Source organism: Nelumbo lutea, chromosome 2, assembly GCF_056320005.1.
Source record: "Nelumbo lutea isolate HS-2025 chromosome 2, American lotus-T2T, whole genome shotgun sequence".
NCBI classification, from domain to species: Eukaryota; Viridiplantae; Streptophyta; class Magnoliopsida; order Proteales; family Nelumbonaceae; genus Nelumbo; species Nelumbo lutea.
The window spans coordinates 106,795,355-106,813,429 of NC_142685.1; the positions used below are offsets into that span (position 1 = coordinate 106,795,355).

The window sequence follows — 18,075 nt, forward strand, 5'->3', positions numbered from 1 at the left end:
CTCACATAAGCTTGAAATGTGTTTCAGAATGACCTACTATTCACTAGGGTTAGACATGGTGAACAGGTAACTATCATCAGCATATATGTGTGTGTGTAGGGCACTCCCTCTAGATTTTTTTATCTTACTTGACATAGCTTTAGAAATAAAAAGAAATGAATATGGGGGTAGAGGGTCACCTTGTCTTAAACCCCTTTATTTTATAGTGGTAATACATTCCATGACCTAGTAGTCCATTTCTCTCTGAACCCCAAACTTTGAAGCAATTGCTTTAGAAAAGGGCAACTCGACCCTATCATAAACTTTGCTCATATCATGCTTCACAACCATCAAATTTTTTTCCTTTTGTCTTTCTTCATGTAATCGACGATTTCATGGGCAACCACAATATTATCTTGGATAAGTCTTCCTGTGTAAAGGCACTCTGATGCTCACTAATTATTTTTTTTAACAAAGGTTTCAACATGTTTACTATAATTTTTGAAATTATTTTATACATAGTGTGATAAAGACTTATTAGTCTAAAGTGAGCTGGAAACTCTAGGCTCTTGACCTTTGGGATTATAACCATGAAAGTATTGTTTAGCTCATTCAACATGTGTCCCATTTCAAAGAATTGCTTAATTGCACTTGTGACATCTGAGCTTACTATACACTAGAGTTTATGAAAAAAAAGAAATTTGAAAATCTATGTAGACCTGGAGCCTCCTTTGGAGCCATTTGGAATAGGATTTCCTTCACTTCTTCTTTAGGCACCTCTTTCTCCAACTCCCTATTGTCATTTTCATCTATTCTGACTTCCAAACAATTGAGGAAATCATCCATATTTGTTATAGATGATGTTTTGAATATTTCCATAAAATGTTGATTCATGATTTGATTAATCTCATCTTAATTGTCATGCCAATCCCCATTTTCATCTTTCGATTTCATAATATTATTCATTGCCCTTCTATTCATGGTAACAACATGGGAATATTTTGTATTCCGATCCCCATGAGACAACCTATTCACTATAGCCTTTTGATCCCACATGATTTCCTCCTTTTTGGGGAGATTCCCAAGTTCTTCAAGATTTTTTGCTTTTCAATGGATCATCCATTTTTTCAATTTCTATTCAATTCGATTTTTAGCTTGGATTTAAGTTATTGAATTTTCCTTTAAATATTTCCAAACACTTCTTTGTTTCATTTCATAAAAGTTTTTTTTTTTTATTTCCCTATTTTGGCACAATCAACAATGATAGGATCCATAAACATCCTTTGTCTAATTATTTCTAACCACTAATTCACATAGGTCATGAGTTAACCACATCTCCTCAAATCTAAATGGTCTTTTTTTTTCCATTTAGCATTTCTTCTGGTATTAATTAAAATTTGCAAATGGTCTGGTCCTAAACAATACACCACTCTAGTAGATGCCTCTTCAAAGACATTTCCAACTTTTGTTACAGAAGGCTCTATCTAATTTAGCCCAAATGAGATTGGAACCTTCACTTTTATTCGACCAAGTTAACCAAGGACCATGACTTTATAGTGTAAATTGCACTCCAAAGGAAATTTTCTATTTCTTTTCAAATTTGACTACATATTCTACATCCTTTTTCATTTTTGGTAAAAAAACATTTAAATCACCCAAATAGAGCAATGGCTCTATTTTTTTAGCAATTATTTTCCATTTCAATAGAAAATGTTTCTTTTATTCTTCTTTGGTTCACAATAAACAAAGGAACAACACTGGTCCCCCACTCCCCAACAACTCAAATATCTTATACCTCTTAAGACCTTCCTACAATTTACCTTGGGGCCCATTTGGCAAGTCTTTTCGATAAGATATTCTCATAGCTCTGACAGCCAATAGATGCATTGAGCTTTTGACATAAGAACTTAGCAGCCCAAAGACCGTTTCGTAGACGTTCATCTTTCTGTGCATCGTTTCGGGTCTTTCCACGCGAGATTAAAATGTGAAAGACGCGAGAAGCTTCATTTGGAGCTTCCCGTGTCTTTTCGACACCCCATCTTTTGGCGGCGAGATCTTCCGTGTGCCAAACAGGAATAGACCGATTTTCGGTCTTCCCGGCTTGTAAGCAGCCGAAAGACCACGCGAAAAGACGTGCCAAATGGGGCCTAAGTTAGCTTTAGCCTCCATTAGAAAAAAAATAACATCTATTTTTTCTTTTGTCAATGTCTCTTTGAGAGCATGAATTGCCAAGGTGGACCCAAGACAATTCAAACCCATTATTTTCATTTGGCTCTTGGGCCTTGATACGGGACAGGACCCTGAACCCATTTATTTTGAGTGGAAACAACAAATGGGATTTTGAGAAGCAGACATAAAACCACTTGATACTATGTGATTTGTTTTCCACTAAGACTTTTTGCAAAAAAAAAAAAAAAACTTTGGCATAGCTTCTTTCTAATACCGAGTTGTGGTTTCCTTGCATGGGTGACTTCCTTCCTTGGTTATGTTTCCATCTCCCAGTGTCTATGACCAGAAAGTTCCTCGACAAGGGTTAGCAGAGGAAGAAAAAAAAAAAAGCTAAACAAATAGTACTGAAGTACTAGTTTAGCAAAAAGCAAGAGCAAAACTGATGAGGGCAGATTTGGCCCTCCAGTAAAATTGTGACACGTGGCACCTCGTGACAACTAGGAAAGCACCCAGCCAACAAACTTACGAAGTTAGTGACACACCCGGGCACCTGTCTGGCCGGCCTGGCGCGACCTGCACACGGCCTGACACGCGCCTGCGCGCTGCCTGACGCGCGCCTACGCGGCGCGCACGAACTGCATGGCGCGCGCGCGGCCTGCGCGAACTGTGCACAGCCTGCGCGACCTGGCCATCCTGGACCAGCCTAGCGCATGATCCGGCCAAGGCGCCAGCTTGACGACCTGATCTAGGCACTGTCCCGCCGACTGACACAAGCGCCAGCTTGACGACCTGATCTAGGCACTGTCCTGCCGACTGACACAGGCGCCGACCTGACGACCTGGCCTAAACACTGACCCGTCGACTGACGCAGGCACCCCTCTGACAACCCGGCCCAGGCGCCGACCTGGCCACCTGACACAAGCGCCAGCCTGACGACCTCGAGGAGTTCACCACCGTACCCCGGTTCTGACCGGATGCAACGAGTCTTACCGTTTGGAGGCTTTTCACCCACCTAACCCGCGAAGACTCCGGTATATAAAGACCTCACCCCCCAAAGGGGAGGAGGAGGGAAAGGAAAGGGAAGTAACCCTGCTCTCTAGCTCTCTCATATTATCTTCAAACCTCTCTACAATAAGAGTGCTAACTTAAGCATCGGAGAGCCCCCACCGGGAAAGTACCCACGGGACCTCTGATTTAGTTCTCGCAGGTCCTTCAGCTCCCGCCGCCTACGAAGAGGAGGAAAAGATGCAGTTCTCGGAAGTCCCTCAGCTCCCCCCACCTATAAGGAGGAAGAGATGGAGTTCTCGGAGGTCCCTCAACTCTCGCCACCTACAAGGAGGAGGAAAAGATGGAGTTCTCGGAGGTCTCTCAGCTCCCGCCACCTACAAAGAGGAGGAAAAGATGGAGTTCTCGCAGGTCTCTCAGCTCCCGCCACCTACAAAGAGGAGGAAAAGATGAAGTTCTCGCAGGTCCCTCATCTCCCGCAGCCTACAAAGGAAAGAAGATCGCCTCATGCTGAGGGCAGTCGGATTGCGCCGCACTAGGGAGCTCCAACATTCTCTAAGGCATCGACCGCCTAGTAGGGAGTTCGCCACCAGGGAGTTCGCCCCCAGGCAGTTCGCCACCAGGGAGTTCGCCCCCAGGCAGTTCACCACCAGGGAGTTCGCCACCAGGGAGTTCTTCCCTAGGCAGTTCGCCACCAGGGAGTTCGCCACCAAGGCAGTTCGCCCCCAGGCAGTTCGCCACCAGGGAGTTCGCCCCCAAGCAGTTCACCCCAGGGAGTTCGCCCCCAGGCAGTTCGCCACCAGGGAGTTCGCCACCAGGGAGTTCGCCCCCAGGCAGTTCGCCACCAGGGAGTTCGCCCCCAGGCAGTTCGCCACCAGGGAGTTTGCCCCCAGGCAGTTCGCCCCAAGGCAGTTCGCCACCAGGGAGTTCGCCCCAAGGCAGTTCGCCACCAAGGCAGTTCGCCACCAGGCAGTTCGCCACCAAGTAGCTCGTCACTAAGGTACGCCACCACCGGGTCGAATAACGAGGTACTTTGCCAAAAAATTTTACATCACAAAACATTGGTACGTGGCCGAAAACGGTTACATCAAAAACAATGTAGGCAAAGGTTTTAGCAACAAGTTTTATAGTTTAGACATAGAATAAGTATCTCTATGTCTGACTTAAAACTATACTTGCTTTGATAGAAAAACAAGATAATCTATCCATCAAATCTCCATCTCTCTAACCGAACATTGCCTAAGTAAAGAGTGGAAGAGAAAGGGATCAGATATTGCATACTAACTAGGCCCTAACTTGGGTGAGCCAAACTCATTTGCACAGGATGAGCTTGACTTTTCAAGTTTTGGGATGGGTCTAGGTCAGGAAACTCGGGCTTGACCAAACCTTTAGGTTGAAACATCAGGTAGGGATATTCACAGGTCGATTCGATTTGTTTTTAGGCTATTTGACCAATTGAACCGATTTAGTCAGGTTAGAAAATTGACCGTCTGAAACCGAGTCACCACTAGTGACAGCTGACCCTATTGTAAAGAATCAATTTGGGTCGATTTATTAGTTTTGGTGTATCAGTTCAAAAGGCACATGTTTTTAATAGATAAAGATTCTTTACAAAAACAAAAAAGGATAAGAATCATGTATTAAATGGTTTAATGTGAAGGAAGTAAGGTTTTCATTAGGTAAAAAAATCAAATATTAAAATGGTATGTTATGAAAATCAATGATGTATGCAAGGTAGAAAATGGAAAGTGTTCTACATCCCTATATTTGCCTTCAAAAAAGTTATTTGGGTATTTGGTAAGAGTTGTGTTAAAAACATAATAATCCAATGTCAAAACACTTTTAAGTCCCTCTTTGAGCCAAAAAAATTTATGGTTTTGTGCTTATTGAGTTTAAAAATCACAAATCCCTAAACTTATCCAAACACAGATTCAATTAATAAGTTATTTGTTGTTGGAAAATAAATTAAAAAAGTGACGTCCATGAAAAAAAAATAAAATCAACATTTTTTATAAGGATATGTCCAAACTGTAACATTACTCTCATTGGATTGTAGGCATTTTTAGTGATGTTCTAGGATCACTTGCATAACACAAAAGTCATTGATCGTCAAAACAATAATATATCAAGAATGTGTATCATTTTTATTCATTATAGTCAAGTCAATGCTGCTAGTCATTTGTAAAATGGGCCATATATCCAATAACAAGTGAGCATGCTAGTGTGGAGTACGTAAATGGGTCGGTTCTACCTTAAGCCAGCATTGAACTGACCTTACCCAATCTATTATCGAATAAATCAAACTTGTCTTCAAATAAATTACAAAATACATTGAGAATTTGAAGAATTGATCCAAAGTACTAATATTTGCAAATACCAGAGTTTCACTTGACCACTAAGCCAATTAAGTTGATTTTTTCTTTAATCTAATATTTGAATGTATATAATAAATAGCGTTGAACATAATATTTACAAAATTTAAATTATATTGTTAAGTTTTGAACTATAAATTACTATTATTGAAAATCAAATTCAAACATGCTATTATTGTAATTTCCAATCAATGATATGTATTGATAGTAACATTATCGATGATATAATTTGTGACTATTTAATTAGATCACATTTATAATTCTCCATGTCCAAATACCCATAATAAAAAGAAAGTTTCACACTCTTTGCTATTTCATTTTTTTGTCAATGTTGGGAATTTTTCTTTTCCAATATTCCATTTTCCTTTTCAATATCTTTTGTTAATACTTACACATGACCCAATACTCAATATTTTATAACTCTTGACCTCATCGCTTTTACTTAAAAGGTGGGGTCACCACCACAAACTTCAAACCCACTAGTTTCATACTCTTTGCTTTTGTTTTTTCATCAATGATACAAATTTTATTTTCCAATATTTACCCATATCATTTTGTTTATGCTTATATATAACCCATTGCCATCACTACTGCTGTCATCTATACCTATAACAAAAAGAGATGGTTTCATGCTCTTTGTTTGCTTTTGTTTTTTTATCAATGATCAAAATTTTCTTTTCCAATATTTACTCATATCATTTTGTTAATACTTATATACTAGCGGGGTGCCCCTGCGTAGTAGGGGCTAATAAGAATACAACAACACATTTAATAATTTTATTCATATAGGCATATTTAATGTTAACTATTTGAATAAATGAAACAAATTAATTTCGTGTTATTTAATTAGTTAATTTAACTTAATTAATTAACTATGATAAATCAATTAATTATTATTTTAGTTAATATAATTAAATACTTAAATTACATTAATTACTCAAATTTTAAAACAAATAATTTTATAATTATAAATAATAACTTTAAAATAATTAATAAATTCTTAAAAATACATTTAAGTAAGGCCATGTTTTGGCATGCCCTTTGGTATTTTTTTCGTTTTATTAGGAAAAGATCTAGTCACCGAAAGCCACAGCCCCAAAAAGACATGAGAAGCCCATTTTGGGCTATTTTCAAGAAGCTCCAAATAGAGCTTTTTGCCTTTTTTTTTCAACTCATCTTCGTGCAGAAAAACACATAGACAGGTGCACCTTAACCAAACGGTCTTTAAACTGTTAAGATCTTGATGCAAAAGCTCACATCGTCTTTTAACTATCATAGCATTCAAAATATCTTTGAAAAAAGACTTTCCAAATGGCCCCTAAGACATTTTAACAAGTGTATACTATTGGAGGGGTTAGGGGAATTGGGGGAGGGATGGGGGAAGTGGTTAAATTATTGGAGAGATTGAGAGAAAATGAAATATTTTAAAATATTAGTTTGCTTTCGTTCCATAGATTTCAATTGAGATGTGTTCATTGGATATGCACAAAATAATGCGGATTATCAGTTACTTATAATTAAAACACTTGATAATGTTGTAGAAAACAACATAATAATTGAGTCATAACATGCAAAATTCTTTGAGCACATTTTTCATGGAGAAAAGAAACAATAAATAGGGAACCCTCCCAATTCAATAACAGAAACAAAAAACAATTGAATGTTCAAAGAATCAATACTTCACTTAGTGAAGACAATACTGATTCTAAGAATAAAGAATCAAACTTGAGGAGAAGTAAAAGACAAACGAAAGAAAAACAAACATGGGTGACGACATGTTCACATTTCTGGTGGACAATGACCTAATAACCTATCAGGAAACCGTAACCTCACTTGATGCAGTGTTTTGAAAAGAAGCCATAAAAAAGTGAAATAGATTTTTTAGTTACTAATCACATTTGAGAACTTGTAGATTTCCATTCTATAACTAAGGCACTTTATTGTAAATGAATTTTTAAGAAAAAATTAAAATCATATGATACAATAGATAAATTTAAAATCAGATTAATTGCTAAAGGATTTAAACAAAAGAAAGATGTAAATTTCTTTAACACTTACTCCCAATTATAAGGTTAACTACAATTAGAGTCTTATTTGCTATATCATCTATTTACAAACTAGTAGTTCATCGAATGGACATAAAAACAACTTATTTAAATGGGGAATTGGAGGAAGAAATATATATTAAGCAACATGAAGGATTCATAATGTCGAGACAAGAAAATAAAGTATGCAAACTAATTAAATCTCTATATGGCATAAAACAAGTTTCCAAACAATGGCATGGAAAATTTGATAGTGTATTAATAACAAATTGATATAACATAAATGTTTCCAATAGATGCGTTTATAACAAGTTTCTAAATGATAAAAGAATCGTGATTTGTTTATATGTCGATGATATGCTGATAATGGGAATAAGTCTAGTGGTAGTAAAAGAAACATAATAATTTCTAATGTCAAAATTTGACACCAAAGTTTTGGGTGAGGCTGATGTGATATTGGAGATTAAAATCCATAGACAATAAGAAAATTTTATTTTCTTTCAGTCATACTATATAGAAAATATTCTTAGGAAATTTGGACACTATGACTGTAAACTTGTTAAAACACCTCTTGGTGTAATATTCACTTAAGGAAGCATGTAGGGGAACCTGTTCTACAAAAGGAATATGCAAGTTTAATTGGATCTGTATCTTAATGAGTTGCACAAGACCAAACATAGATATAGTTATTGGGAAATTAAGTCAACATACTTGTAATCATGGAAATGAACATTAGGAAGCTTTAGTAAGGTTACTAAAATATTTAAAAGAAAGTATAAATTTTGGTTTACATTACTCAGGTTTTCCTCTATTTTAGAAGGCTTTACTGATGCAAATTGGATTTTAGGTTCAAATAATAGTATTTCTACCCATAGATATTTTTTTATCCTAGGTGGAGGAGTAATATCGTGGAAATCAGTAAAGCAATCTTATAATACCAACTTAACAATAGAGGCCAAATTCATCGCATTAAAATTGATAGGGTCCGAGGCATATTGGTTAAGGAAATTATTGGCAGATATACCACTTTGGCCACGACAAGTTCCGTCTATATATCTCCATTGTAATAACCAAACAACAATAGCTAGAACCAAGAACAAAACTTACAACGGTAAAAGAAGACACATCTGCTTTAGGCATAACCTGGTAAGACAATACCTCAGCGAAGGTAAAATTTTTCTAGATTTTGTGAGGTTTGAAAAAAATCTTGTAGATTCGTTAACAAAACCACAAACTTCTAAAGTGGTTTATGAGGCATCGATAGGAATGAAGCCGAAGCTCGTTACATAAGTCATTATTGATGGACACCCAACTTATGTGAAAAGGAGATCCTTGGAATTATGTTGAATGGGTAAAAATGAATCTCTAGATGACTTGGGAAAGCACTATCATTATGTGTCCCATTTCAGATGTTGAAGTAAAATAGTGCTTATTATAGTTTGAGGAGGTTGAGCATAAGGCTCTTAATCAGTTCAGTGTGTGTAATGTATGCTAAATAATTGACCTAAATGAGTGTGAAGTATGGTCGCTTCTAAGAGAGATCTAGTGCTGACTCTCTAAAACACTCATGATTTTAAGAGGAGAACAATGCCGAAGTATTCCAAAACAAAAGAATCACTAAAGAACCGATGAATTGATTTGGTTGGCAGGTTAGTTAGTAACAACAAAGATGAAATGTTGAATGAGTCTAACTCCACTCATACTTGTAACATAACCTGTCATTCATAAGAGTTGATTGAAATCCAAATGACATCACCACGAATATTTTTTTCTCATCGCGATGCTTAGATTGTTCGATTTTCTTGTAACTTTGAATTTTGTGGGGGATTATTGAAAGGAGATTCAAAATTTCAAGAATCTCACCTCCCTCCCTTGTGCTTTTTGAGTTTTGTCTTTTCCCTTTCCCACCTTTGAATGCATGGGAAGACTCTTTATCCCATATTGCTTTGGAAAGGAGTTGAGTTGGAGTATATATATAGATAGATGGATTTGCTCTCTCTATGGGTAGGGACCCATATGACGAAATCATTATAGATATTCACATGCATGTGAGGGGGGTTGGGGGTGCTTTTCACATGCGCGCATTGAGTCTAACCGGGATAGGTTAGGGTGCGGGTATGTGTATACATGTGCTATACCGAATCATTTTGGTTTTGATCGGTTTGACATTTGAATTTCAAATTTATTTTCAAATGTTTTCTATTCCTATTTTGTGTCTCTTCGAACATGCACACTATTCATAAGAGACTTCTCTCTGGAAGGACAATTATGCGTCCATTCGGGTGACTATGAACACTCTATAAAAGGAGTGTTGGTCGACCCAGAAACATAGATCATTGCATACAACACAACTTTTTCTCTTTGTCAAGTGTTATTTTTTTGAGCATCACCCTTGGTGGTTCGTAGATGTATGGTAAGTGAGTGTACGCCTACTAGTGTCTTGTGGGCTATTTTATCTTAGCAATCGTTTTGCAATCATTCGGCTGCATCGTAGGGGCAAATGCGATTTTAAGGAGAGTGGCCAAGTGGCACGACTCAACCCTCATTCTCTTTACAAGTTCATAGTTTCATAGTTCTACAACGCTATAGATTCTCAAGTCATCGGTTTGGAAAGCAATTATCAATAAGTTCCATTCTACCTTCTTTACAATGCAACACCCTTGATTGCTATTACTGGGAGAACTCACTTTGCAGCTTCCAAAAATAGCAGCTAACACTTTAATCGAGTGGTCTCTTGTCGCCGCCCCAAAACATGTTTTTCCTTGAGTAATGAAGCTACCATCCACATTGACTTTAACACAACCAAAACCTAGAGGGACCTAAAAAGAGTTTATGCTAACCTGATTAAGAACTAGAGAAGAAGGCTGCCATTTTTGTGGGGAAGTCAACTTCCTCTCCTTTATCGTCCTGTTAATAACAATCAAAGTAGCAGAATGATCTATTTTAGTGTTTTAAAAAATATAAGCATTTCTACTATTCCAATTTGACCACAAAAATATAGTAGAGACAATCAATAAATATTATTTTTTCTCTTTTTTGATTTGAACAAAAATCAATCCACCATTTGAACCAATCACTAAAAGAGTTAAAAGCTGTAAAGACTTATGTTTAGAGATTTAAAATGTTTGCAAACCAAGTGACCTTAGCATGGTCACATATAAATAACACATGGATTATTGATTCCTTCTAATTTGAACAGATCTGACATGTGTCATTCTCCCAGTTAGCTCTATTTATTAGGTTTTCCTTGACAACTATTGCACCCAAACAACATTTCCATATAAACATTTTAATCTTTGGATCAATGTTCATCTTCCATAAAGCTTAGTTTGGAAGGAGTACAAATACAAATATGTAGGCTGCAAAACCTTATATTTTATATTATTTCATATGTATATGTAGTGTACATATTTGTATTTATACTCCTTCCAATGCTTAAGGATTTCCAACGATTTTTTTTAGAGGTTCCATTATTTTTCTACTTGCTTTGGAAACAACATTTGCTTCCGTGCATAACTTTGTTTTGCCGCAAAATAAGCTGATTTCAATGAGAATAGACCATTTCAACTAGAAATCCATCTTATAAGGTTTTGCCGCAAAATATTTATACTCCTATCTTGCCTATTCTCATTTGTAAGAGAGATATGGACCGGCAATGGGCCAACAAAAAGATGTTCCAACATCCAAATGTAACACCGCACATGACACATCTCACCAAGTTTGTATCACTTGAGTTCTAATCAGCCCCCCCACAACGTCCCACGACACATCCCCGCTGTGTATTGGGAACATCTCTCGATGATAATATAAAAATGATGATGTCATCGAGAGAGATGTTCCCAATACACAGCGGGGATGTGCTGTGGGACATTGTGGGGGGCTGATTTGATCTCGGATCACTTACCAATAAAATAGGTTCCAACCCTCTACTAACATGGTCTCACACCACACATCTCATCATGGTTTTTGAAACCGGACCGGATCGAACGGTTGGACCAGAAAAATCGATAATCGATTAGGTGACCGGTTCCATTTTTCTCAAAAGCCGGATTTTCCCAAAAGTCATTGATTTTGGTCAGCAAATTGTTGACCCAGACGGTTAGCCGTTCAAATGGTTTTGATCATTTTTATTTTTTTAATGTTTTTTATTTTTTTGTCAGGATGGACTGACCGTTCAACCTGAAAATCGAACGCTGACTGGTTAATTCTCCGGGTCGGTTTTAAAAAACCTCGCATCTCATAGATGGCGGGTCTCACTTTAATGGTGGAGCAAGTCTGATGGTGAGATAGCGCGGTGTTAGATCAAATTGATAGAGGGTTGGAGTGTTTTGTTGGCAGAAAATCCCAACTCCATCTCACCAAAACACATTATTAACTACGAGTCTGCGACCCGTATGTTGGAAGCTATTTTGTTGGAAAAAGATCCGGACTCGCGGAAAGGCGGTAGTCAGTCCCCCGACTCAGAGCCGACAACGACCCAACCCGGACGAAGGCGGGATTTGGTCTCCGCTACGAGAAGGTAAAGGCGTAAAAACCTTTTTCCATCAGACCAGCCGGACAAAACAGTCCGCCAGTTAGCCCGGCAGCTGCAGAAGTATCAAAACAACTGAAAATAATCCTCGCAGAAGAGCGAAACGACGAAAGAACCCAAAGACTAATGGAGTCACACGCGCATCAACAGGCGCAACAACATTGGGTGATGAGCGCACAGCCTCAAACCCACCAACCTTCGACATACGCCTCTTCTCAACCCTACCGCCAGCCTACCTCCATCGACGAGATTCGAACTCTCTGGATTGGCGACTTGCAGTACTGGGTCGACGAAAGCTACCTCCATAGCTGCTTCGCCCACACTGGCGAGGTCAGTATACGTCTAAATAGACCATCTCCATTCAGGGTTTTCTTCAGAAAAATAATTTATATGTGCCGCCGTCGTTTCTAATTGTTATACGGGAATTTAGACATGGGAAGTGATTTGTATGGTTACTCTTCTATTCATGACATAATTTTGCGCAAGAGAACACTAGGTTCAGATCCCCCAACGCGTGGGTGAAGTTATTATAAATTTACAATCACTTCCAATCCCATTTAGGTTGGTGCCTCCACAACGTTTCCTCCCTGTCCAAAGTCGTCCGTATTTTTATATCCGTGGTTTGTTAGACTTGGGGAAATGTAGTTTTGCTTCTTGTTGCAGTGTACATTTGTGTACAGAAACAAACAGGAACAACCAGTTTAGCTCGAAAACAACATAAATTTTAGATAAATGGTTTCTGAATCGAACACTCTTCATTAGAATAAATTCTCTGTAATTTCTGAAGCATGATAAATAGTCATCCTTAAAATAACGACACCCTCTTAGATCCTCATCTTTGATCTAAAGGTCTTATGATGGTCAGCCTTTAGGATTCATCGTTCTGTCAAGTATTCACCCAACTCAGCAAACAGAAGAAAGAACTATTAGGAATAGGAGAACCCAAGAATAGCCTATTAACATCAGTACAACAATGTAGAGTAGTTGTTAAGCCCAAAAGAGGCTTGTGCCATCATACTCAAGTCAACTCAAGTAAACAAAGCTTTGTTCCGGTTATATGGGTTTGGCTACATGTTCTTATTTCACCATTCCACTCTATTTAGGGCTAAATTCATTGTCCGATTGTTAGCCCTCGTATTATTTATTCTACCTTAATCCATGCTATTTTAGCCCTCCTAATTTATATAAATCTTTCAATTTGTTTTAAACCACTCATCTATCAAAAAAAATAAAAGTTTTAAACCACTCTTGTTATTGACGGTCTTCTTGCTTAAAGAGTAATTTTTCTTGTACCTGTACAATCATAGTATACAAAAAAGCTTTTGATTTGGGCTGCAGGCCCAAGGCTTTTGTTTCTCTCCTCTTCCTCCCATAATTGTGAAGGAGACACCTAGGCAACCACAGGGCGCCCAGTCGCCTAGGTGCCTAGGTGATGCTTATGTGGTGAAATTTGAAAATATAAAATAAAGATCCCTACCCCTCTTAAGCTACTTTATTAGTTTTTGATGCTAACCAACATACCTGTGTACTGGCTATGAGCAATAAAACCATTCAAATAAAACATAAAATGGTATCATATATACATCATACCTGTTTCAGGCCAACAAAAAGGGGGACACAGTGAAAAAGAGAGAGAAAAATAAGGGGGTGGAACCCTTGGTTTGTTCCCAAAATAAGTCATTGAGGGAGACTTAAAAACTGTGATGAAATGGTTGAAAAAGGGGAATGGGTGACCTGGCAGCTGAAGCATAATTTCAGAAGGTTCAAATGGATGTCTAGAAATATGTCTATTCAGGTCGGTTGGGTTAGGAGATCGGTCAACAGCTTGGTTGATAGCTTAGCAAAGCAAGGGGTTCAAAGAACAGATATGTTTTAGGCACTTTTGTAATTCTGTCTTGGCTTAGCTTCTATGTTGATTTCTTTGTAACTTCTTGTTGCATATTAATGCTTCTTACTTAATGAAAATTTTCAGAGTTATTGATAAAAAAAAAGTCGTCCAAGAGGATGCCTTGGACTATGTTTAAGGGGGTGGAAACCCTGTTCCAGGCTAATAAAAAGGGAGAATGTAGGGCAAAAGTAGAGAAAAATAAAGGGACAAAGCCCCTATTTTGTTCAAAGAAGAAAATGCATTATTAAAAAATAGTTCAAAAAATACAGGAAAATTTTAGAAAGTTGGGGCAGAGCCCCTGCTTCGTTCCCATATATATATATATATAGTACCAGGGTGATTTAAGGAAGAAGAAGGAAACAGAGCCCCTGTTTCGTCCCAAAAATATTTCTTTAATGTGTAGGAAAAAAATAGGATCACAGAACGACTTGGAACATTTAATAATAATAAGAAGAACAATGGAAACTTCTCAGTCTTGGACCCTTGGTTCAGAACTCAAACCCAAAGAAACTTTTGTAGCTTTAATAAAAAAAGAATTATCTTAATAGAAAAATTGTAAGATACAACCGGTTGTATTCTAATAAAATAATACCAACCACTAAAATGATATAATACATATCCACATTAAAAAAAAATGCTATAATATGTATATGGGTGAGTGCTTAATATGAAAAGCATCTTGGTGTTGGGTGAGGTGACCTCTAAAAATCACCTAGTTGCCTAGGTGTTGCCTTGACAACTATGTAGGCAACAAGGTGCCCTTGGAGTTGGAGGGTCGCCTCACCTAATCACCAAGCAAATTTGTACATGGTGTTTTGAAATAGTTTATAATTTTTTTAAATGATAATTATAATTATAAAATAGATATTGTTAAACTAAAATATCCATTTTTGTGTGTCAGTATGTTATTTTTTATTATTTTCTAATTTTTTAGGGTTTAATCAACACACACATTTTTAAATGCTGTCTTGAACCCTCAAAGACTTCAAAACTTGAAGGTCCTGAACCAATAAGTAATGAAGAACTTAAAATTTTGTCTAATCAACTCATTTTCTTCTTCTTCTTCCACCTCTTCTTTTTTTATCTTCTTATAACAGAAATAGGGGTTCAGCCCCTATATTTTCTGAATTTTATTTTCTTTCATCTTTTTCTTGTCACGAATATGCTGATTTTCTATAAAAAATATGTTGATTTTCTATACTTCAACTTGAAGCTTATACTTTGCTTACGAAAATTATAGATAACTATTAAGGAAATAGGGTTGCTAGTTGCTTTGGAACCTAGGGAACTACCCTAGGATATATGATTTTTATTTACTTAAAAAATCCATTGCCTAGGAGACAAGGCACCCCTTTCGCCTAGCCTAGCCTTGGCTCTTTGAAAACTATGCCTCCTCCTCTTCCTCTCTTTACTCTCTCCCTCCCTCCCTCCCTCTGTCTGTCTGTCTGTCTGTCTCTCTCTCTCTCTCTCTCTCTCCCCTCTTATACTCTCTCAATGATCTCCACCACTAGATGGGATGCTGGTTGCTTGCATAGAGCTACTCTAGATGCTCCTCGGAAATCTATCTGTGATATACTTCTGCCTTCCTCAACCATGTTAGTTATGATTTGGCCTTGGGTCAAAAAATTAGATTGTGGGAAGATGTTTGAGTTGGGGAACATCCTCTTTTTGAGATCTTTCCATCCCTTTTTACACTCTCCATCCTTAAAAATAGACATGTGTGGCTGTGTCTAAGTTCATTTCCAAGCACTCTTCCCCCTTAGGGCTTAAGTGGAAGCTTGGCTTTACTAGGAATCTTAGAGAGTCTAAAATATCCAGTGTGTCAGATCTGCTAAGCTTGTTAAATTCAGTGGTTTTGAGGGAAGATGGTATGGATACTAGGGTGTTGATTCCTACTTTTGCTGGGATTTTCTTATTTAAGTCTTTCTTCAAGTCCCTTGTAGCCACCTACCTGTCTCCTTCTTTCCCTATGAAGGAAGTTTGGTGTCCCCCATTACATCAACAGTAAGTGCTTTCTGTTGGAAAGTGTTTCATGGTTGTATTAACACTGCTGATATGATCTTAAGGAGAAGACCAAATTGGTGCTTGTCCCCTAGCTGGTGTTTTTTATGTAAGTTGAATGGTGAGATTGTTTTTCATCTCTTAATCTCATGTCCTTTTGTTGACTTCTCTTTTTTGGGTGTAGGTGGTCCCCTCTTGTTAGCTTGTAAGGGTTGTTTAGCTTGTCTGCTTTTAGTTGCACTAAGATGAGGGCAAGACCTTGTGGAGATGTAGGTGGGCAGTGGTGGTCTGGTCAAGTTTGGGAAGAAAGAAATCTAAGTATCTTTGAAGGCAAAGAAGAAGCAAGGAAGTTTTGATAGAGGTAATAGCCTTAGAGTGGCACACTAAGATAGAGCCATCTTTTCTCTGGTTTTAAGATTGATGATTTTTTCAGGTCTTGAGGTGCAATAGCTGATTCTTCCTCTCAAGGCTGAACCCATATCAAAATTTGGTTTTGCAACGGAACTTGGTATAAATTGGGATTTTGGATTTAGGAGAGGTTTGAGAGATTCTGAGCTTGATTCCCTTGTCCTCTTATTATCAAAGCTGGAAAATGTTTTCTTGGACCCTAACTCTCCAGATGGAAGAATTTGGTTCCCTTCACCTGATGGCCTTTTCTCTTGTGCTTCCTTTTTTTTAACCTTCTTGTTTTGTCAAAGTCTTTGGGGGAAACTTTCCCGATTAAAGAAATCTGGTGTAAATCTATCCCTTCTAAAGTACAAGCTTTGTGTTGGGAAGTATTCCTTGGGAAGATCAACACCTATGACTTGCTACAAAAAAGAACGCCAAACAAGTGCCTTTCTCCTCATGTGTGTATCCTTTGCAAGGAAAGTGGTGAGACCCTTCCTCATTTACTTGTTACCTGCTCTTTTGTGTCTTGTATATGGAAATACGTTGGTTCTCGCTTTGGTTGCAAATGGGATCCTCTACAGAATGTGGTAGGCCTATTCAATTCCAGTTTCTTAAGTCAACAAAAGACGAGAGGAAGAGTTATGTGGAGGACAGTGAGAGCAGTGCCAATCTTGACTGTATGGGAAGAAAGAAATCATAGAATTTTTAATGAGAAGAGCAAATCAAAGGAGGAACTGTTTGAAGCCATAACAGTAAGAACAGCACATTGGGTAAAAACTTTGGATCTCTTTTGAGAATTCTCAACAAATGACATAATACGAATATACGGTCCTGGACTGAAGTGGCACGAACAATTAGACCTGCAGAAAGTGTACAAATGGTTTGGAAACCTCCATCTTTCAATAAACTGAAGCTTAACTTTGATGGTAACTCATTGGGTAATCCAGGAAGGGCAGGATAGGTGTTTTTAAAACCACAAAGGAGTGGTGGTGGCATTATTTTCAGGTCCAACTGCCTTTGGAGATTCAGTACAGCTGAAATAATGGCTCTCTTACATGGATTAAGATTTGCTGTACATGTTGGAGTAAGGGAATTAGAAGTGGAAGGAGATTCTCAGTTAGTCATGTCTTGGTCCAAGAATATCAGATCAGCTCCATGGAAATACAGACATGCTTTTAGGGAGATCAACACCTTGTCAAAGAGATTCAATTTCGCTTTTGGGTGGATAAGATCTGCAAATGGAATAGCAGATGCATTGGAAAAGCAAGGAGCTGATAGAGATGGCTTGTTTTGGGCTAAACCGTAATGTGATGCACTTTGGGATGCTGGGTGGGAATTCATCAGCCTTTTGGGAATTCTTTGTAACTGTAATTTGATGAGCTCTCGGGGATGACATCCCTGTCATTGTTTTTACTGCTACAGCTTTCAGACACCAGTGACAAAGAAATATGAAGAAATATGAAGAAGATATCTAGACCCAGAAAATCTGGTGAAAAAATATTAAAATAAAAGAAGAAATATGAAGAAGAAAAGAAGGGGCAGAACCCCTGTTTCAGACACCAATGGCAAGAACAAAAAAAGATGAAAAAATGCAAGAAAGTAAGAACAAAAGAAGGGGGCGGAGCCCCTGTTCTAGACTTAGAAAAGCTGGTGAAAAAATACTAAAATAAAAGAAGAATATGAAGAATAAAAGAA

The 18,075-nt window shown here is 37.8% G+C and overlaps 1 protein-coding gene across 2 annotated transcripts in view; it reads left to right on the forward strand.

The window, feature by feature from the left end:
- Window positions 1-11,836: 11,836 nt before the first annotated feature.
- The window catches only part of LOC148872555 (RNA-binding (RRM/RBD/RNP motifs) family protein), a 29,787-nt gene continuing 23,548 nt past the window's right edge, over window positions 11,837-18,075 (forward strand). Inside the window, exon 1 of one of the 2 annotated variants that reach the window (XM_088969853.1) lies at window positions 11,837-12,431. In XM_088969853.1, coding sequence (XP_088825979.1) covers window positions 12,228-12,431 — 204 coding nt within the window. In that variant the 5' untranslated portion in view covers window positions 11,837-12,227. The remainder of the gene's footprint in view (window positions 12,432-18,075) is intronic. The other variant, XM_088969852.1, reaches the window with a different exon arrangement.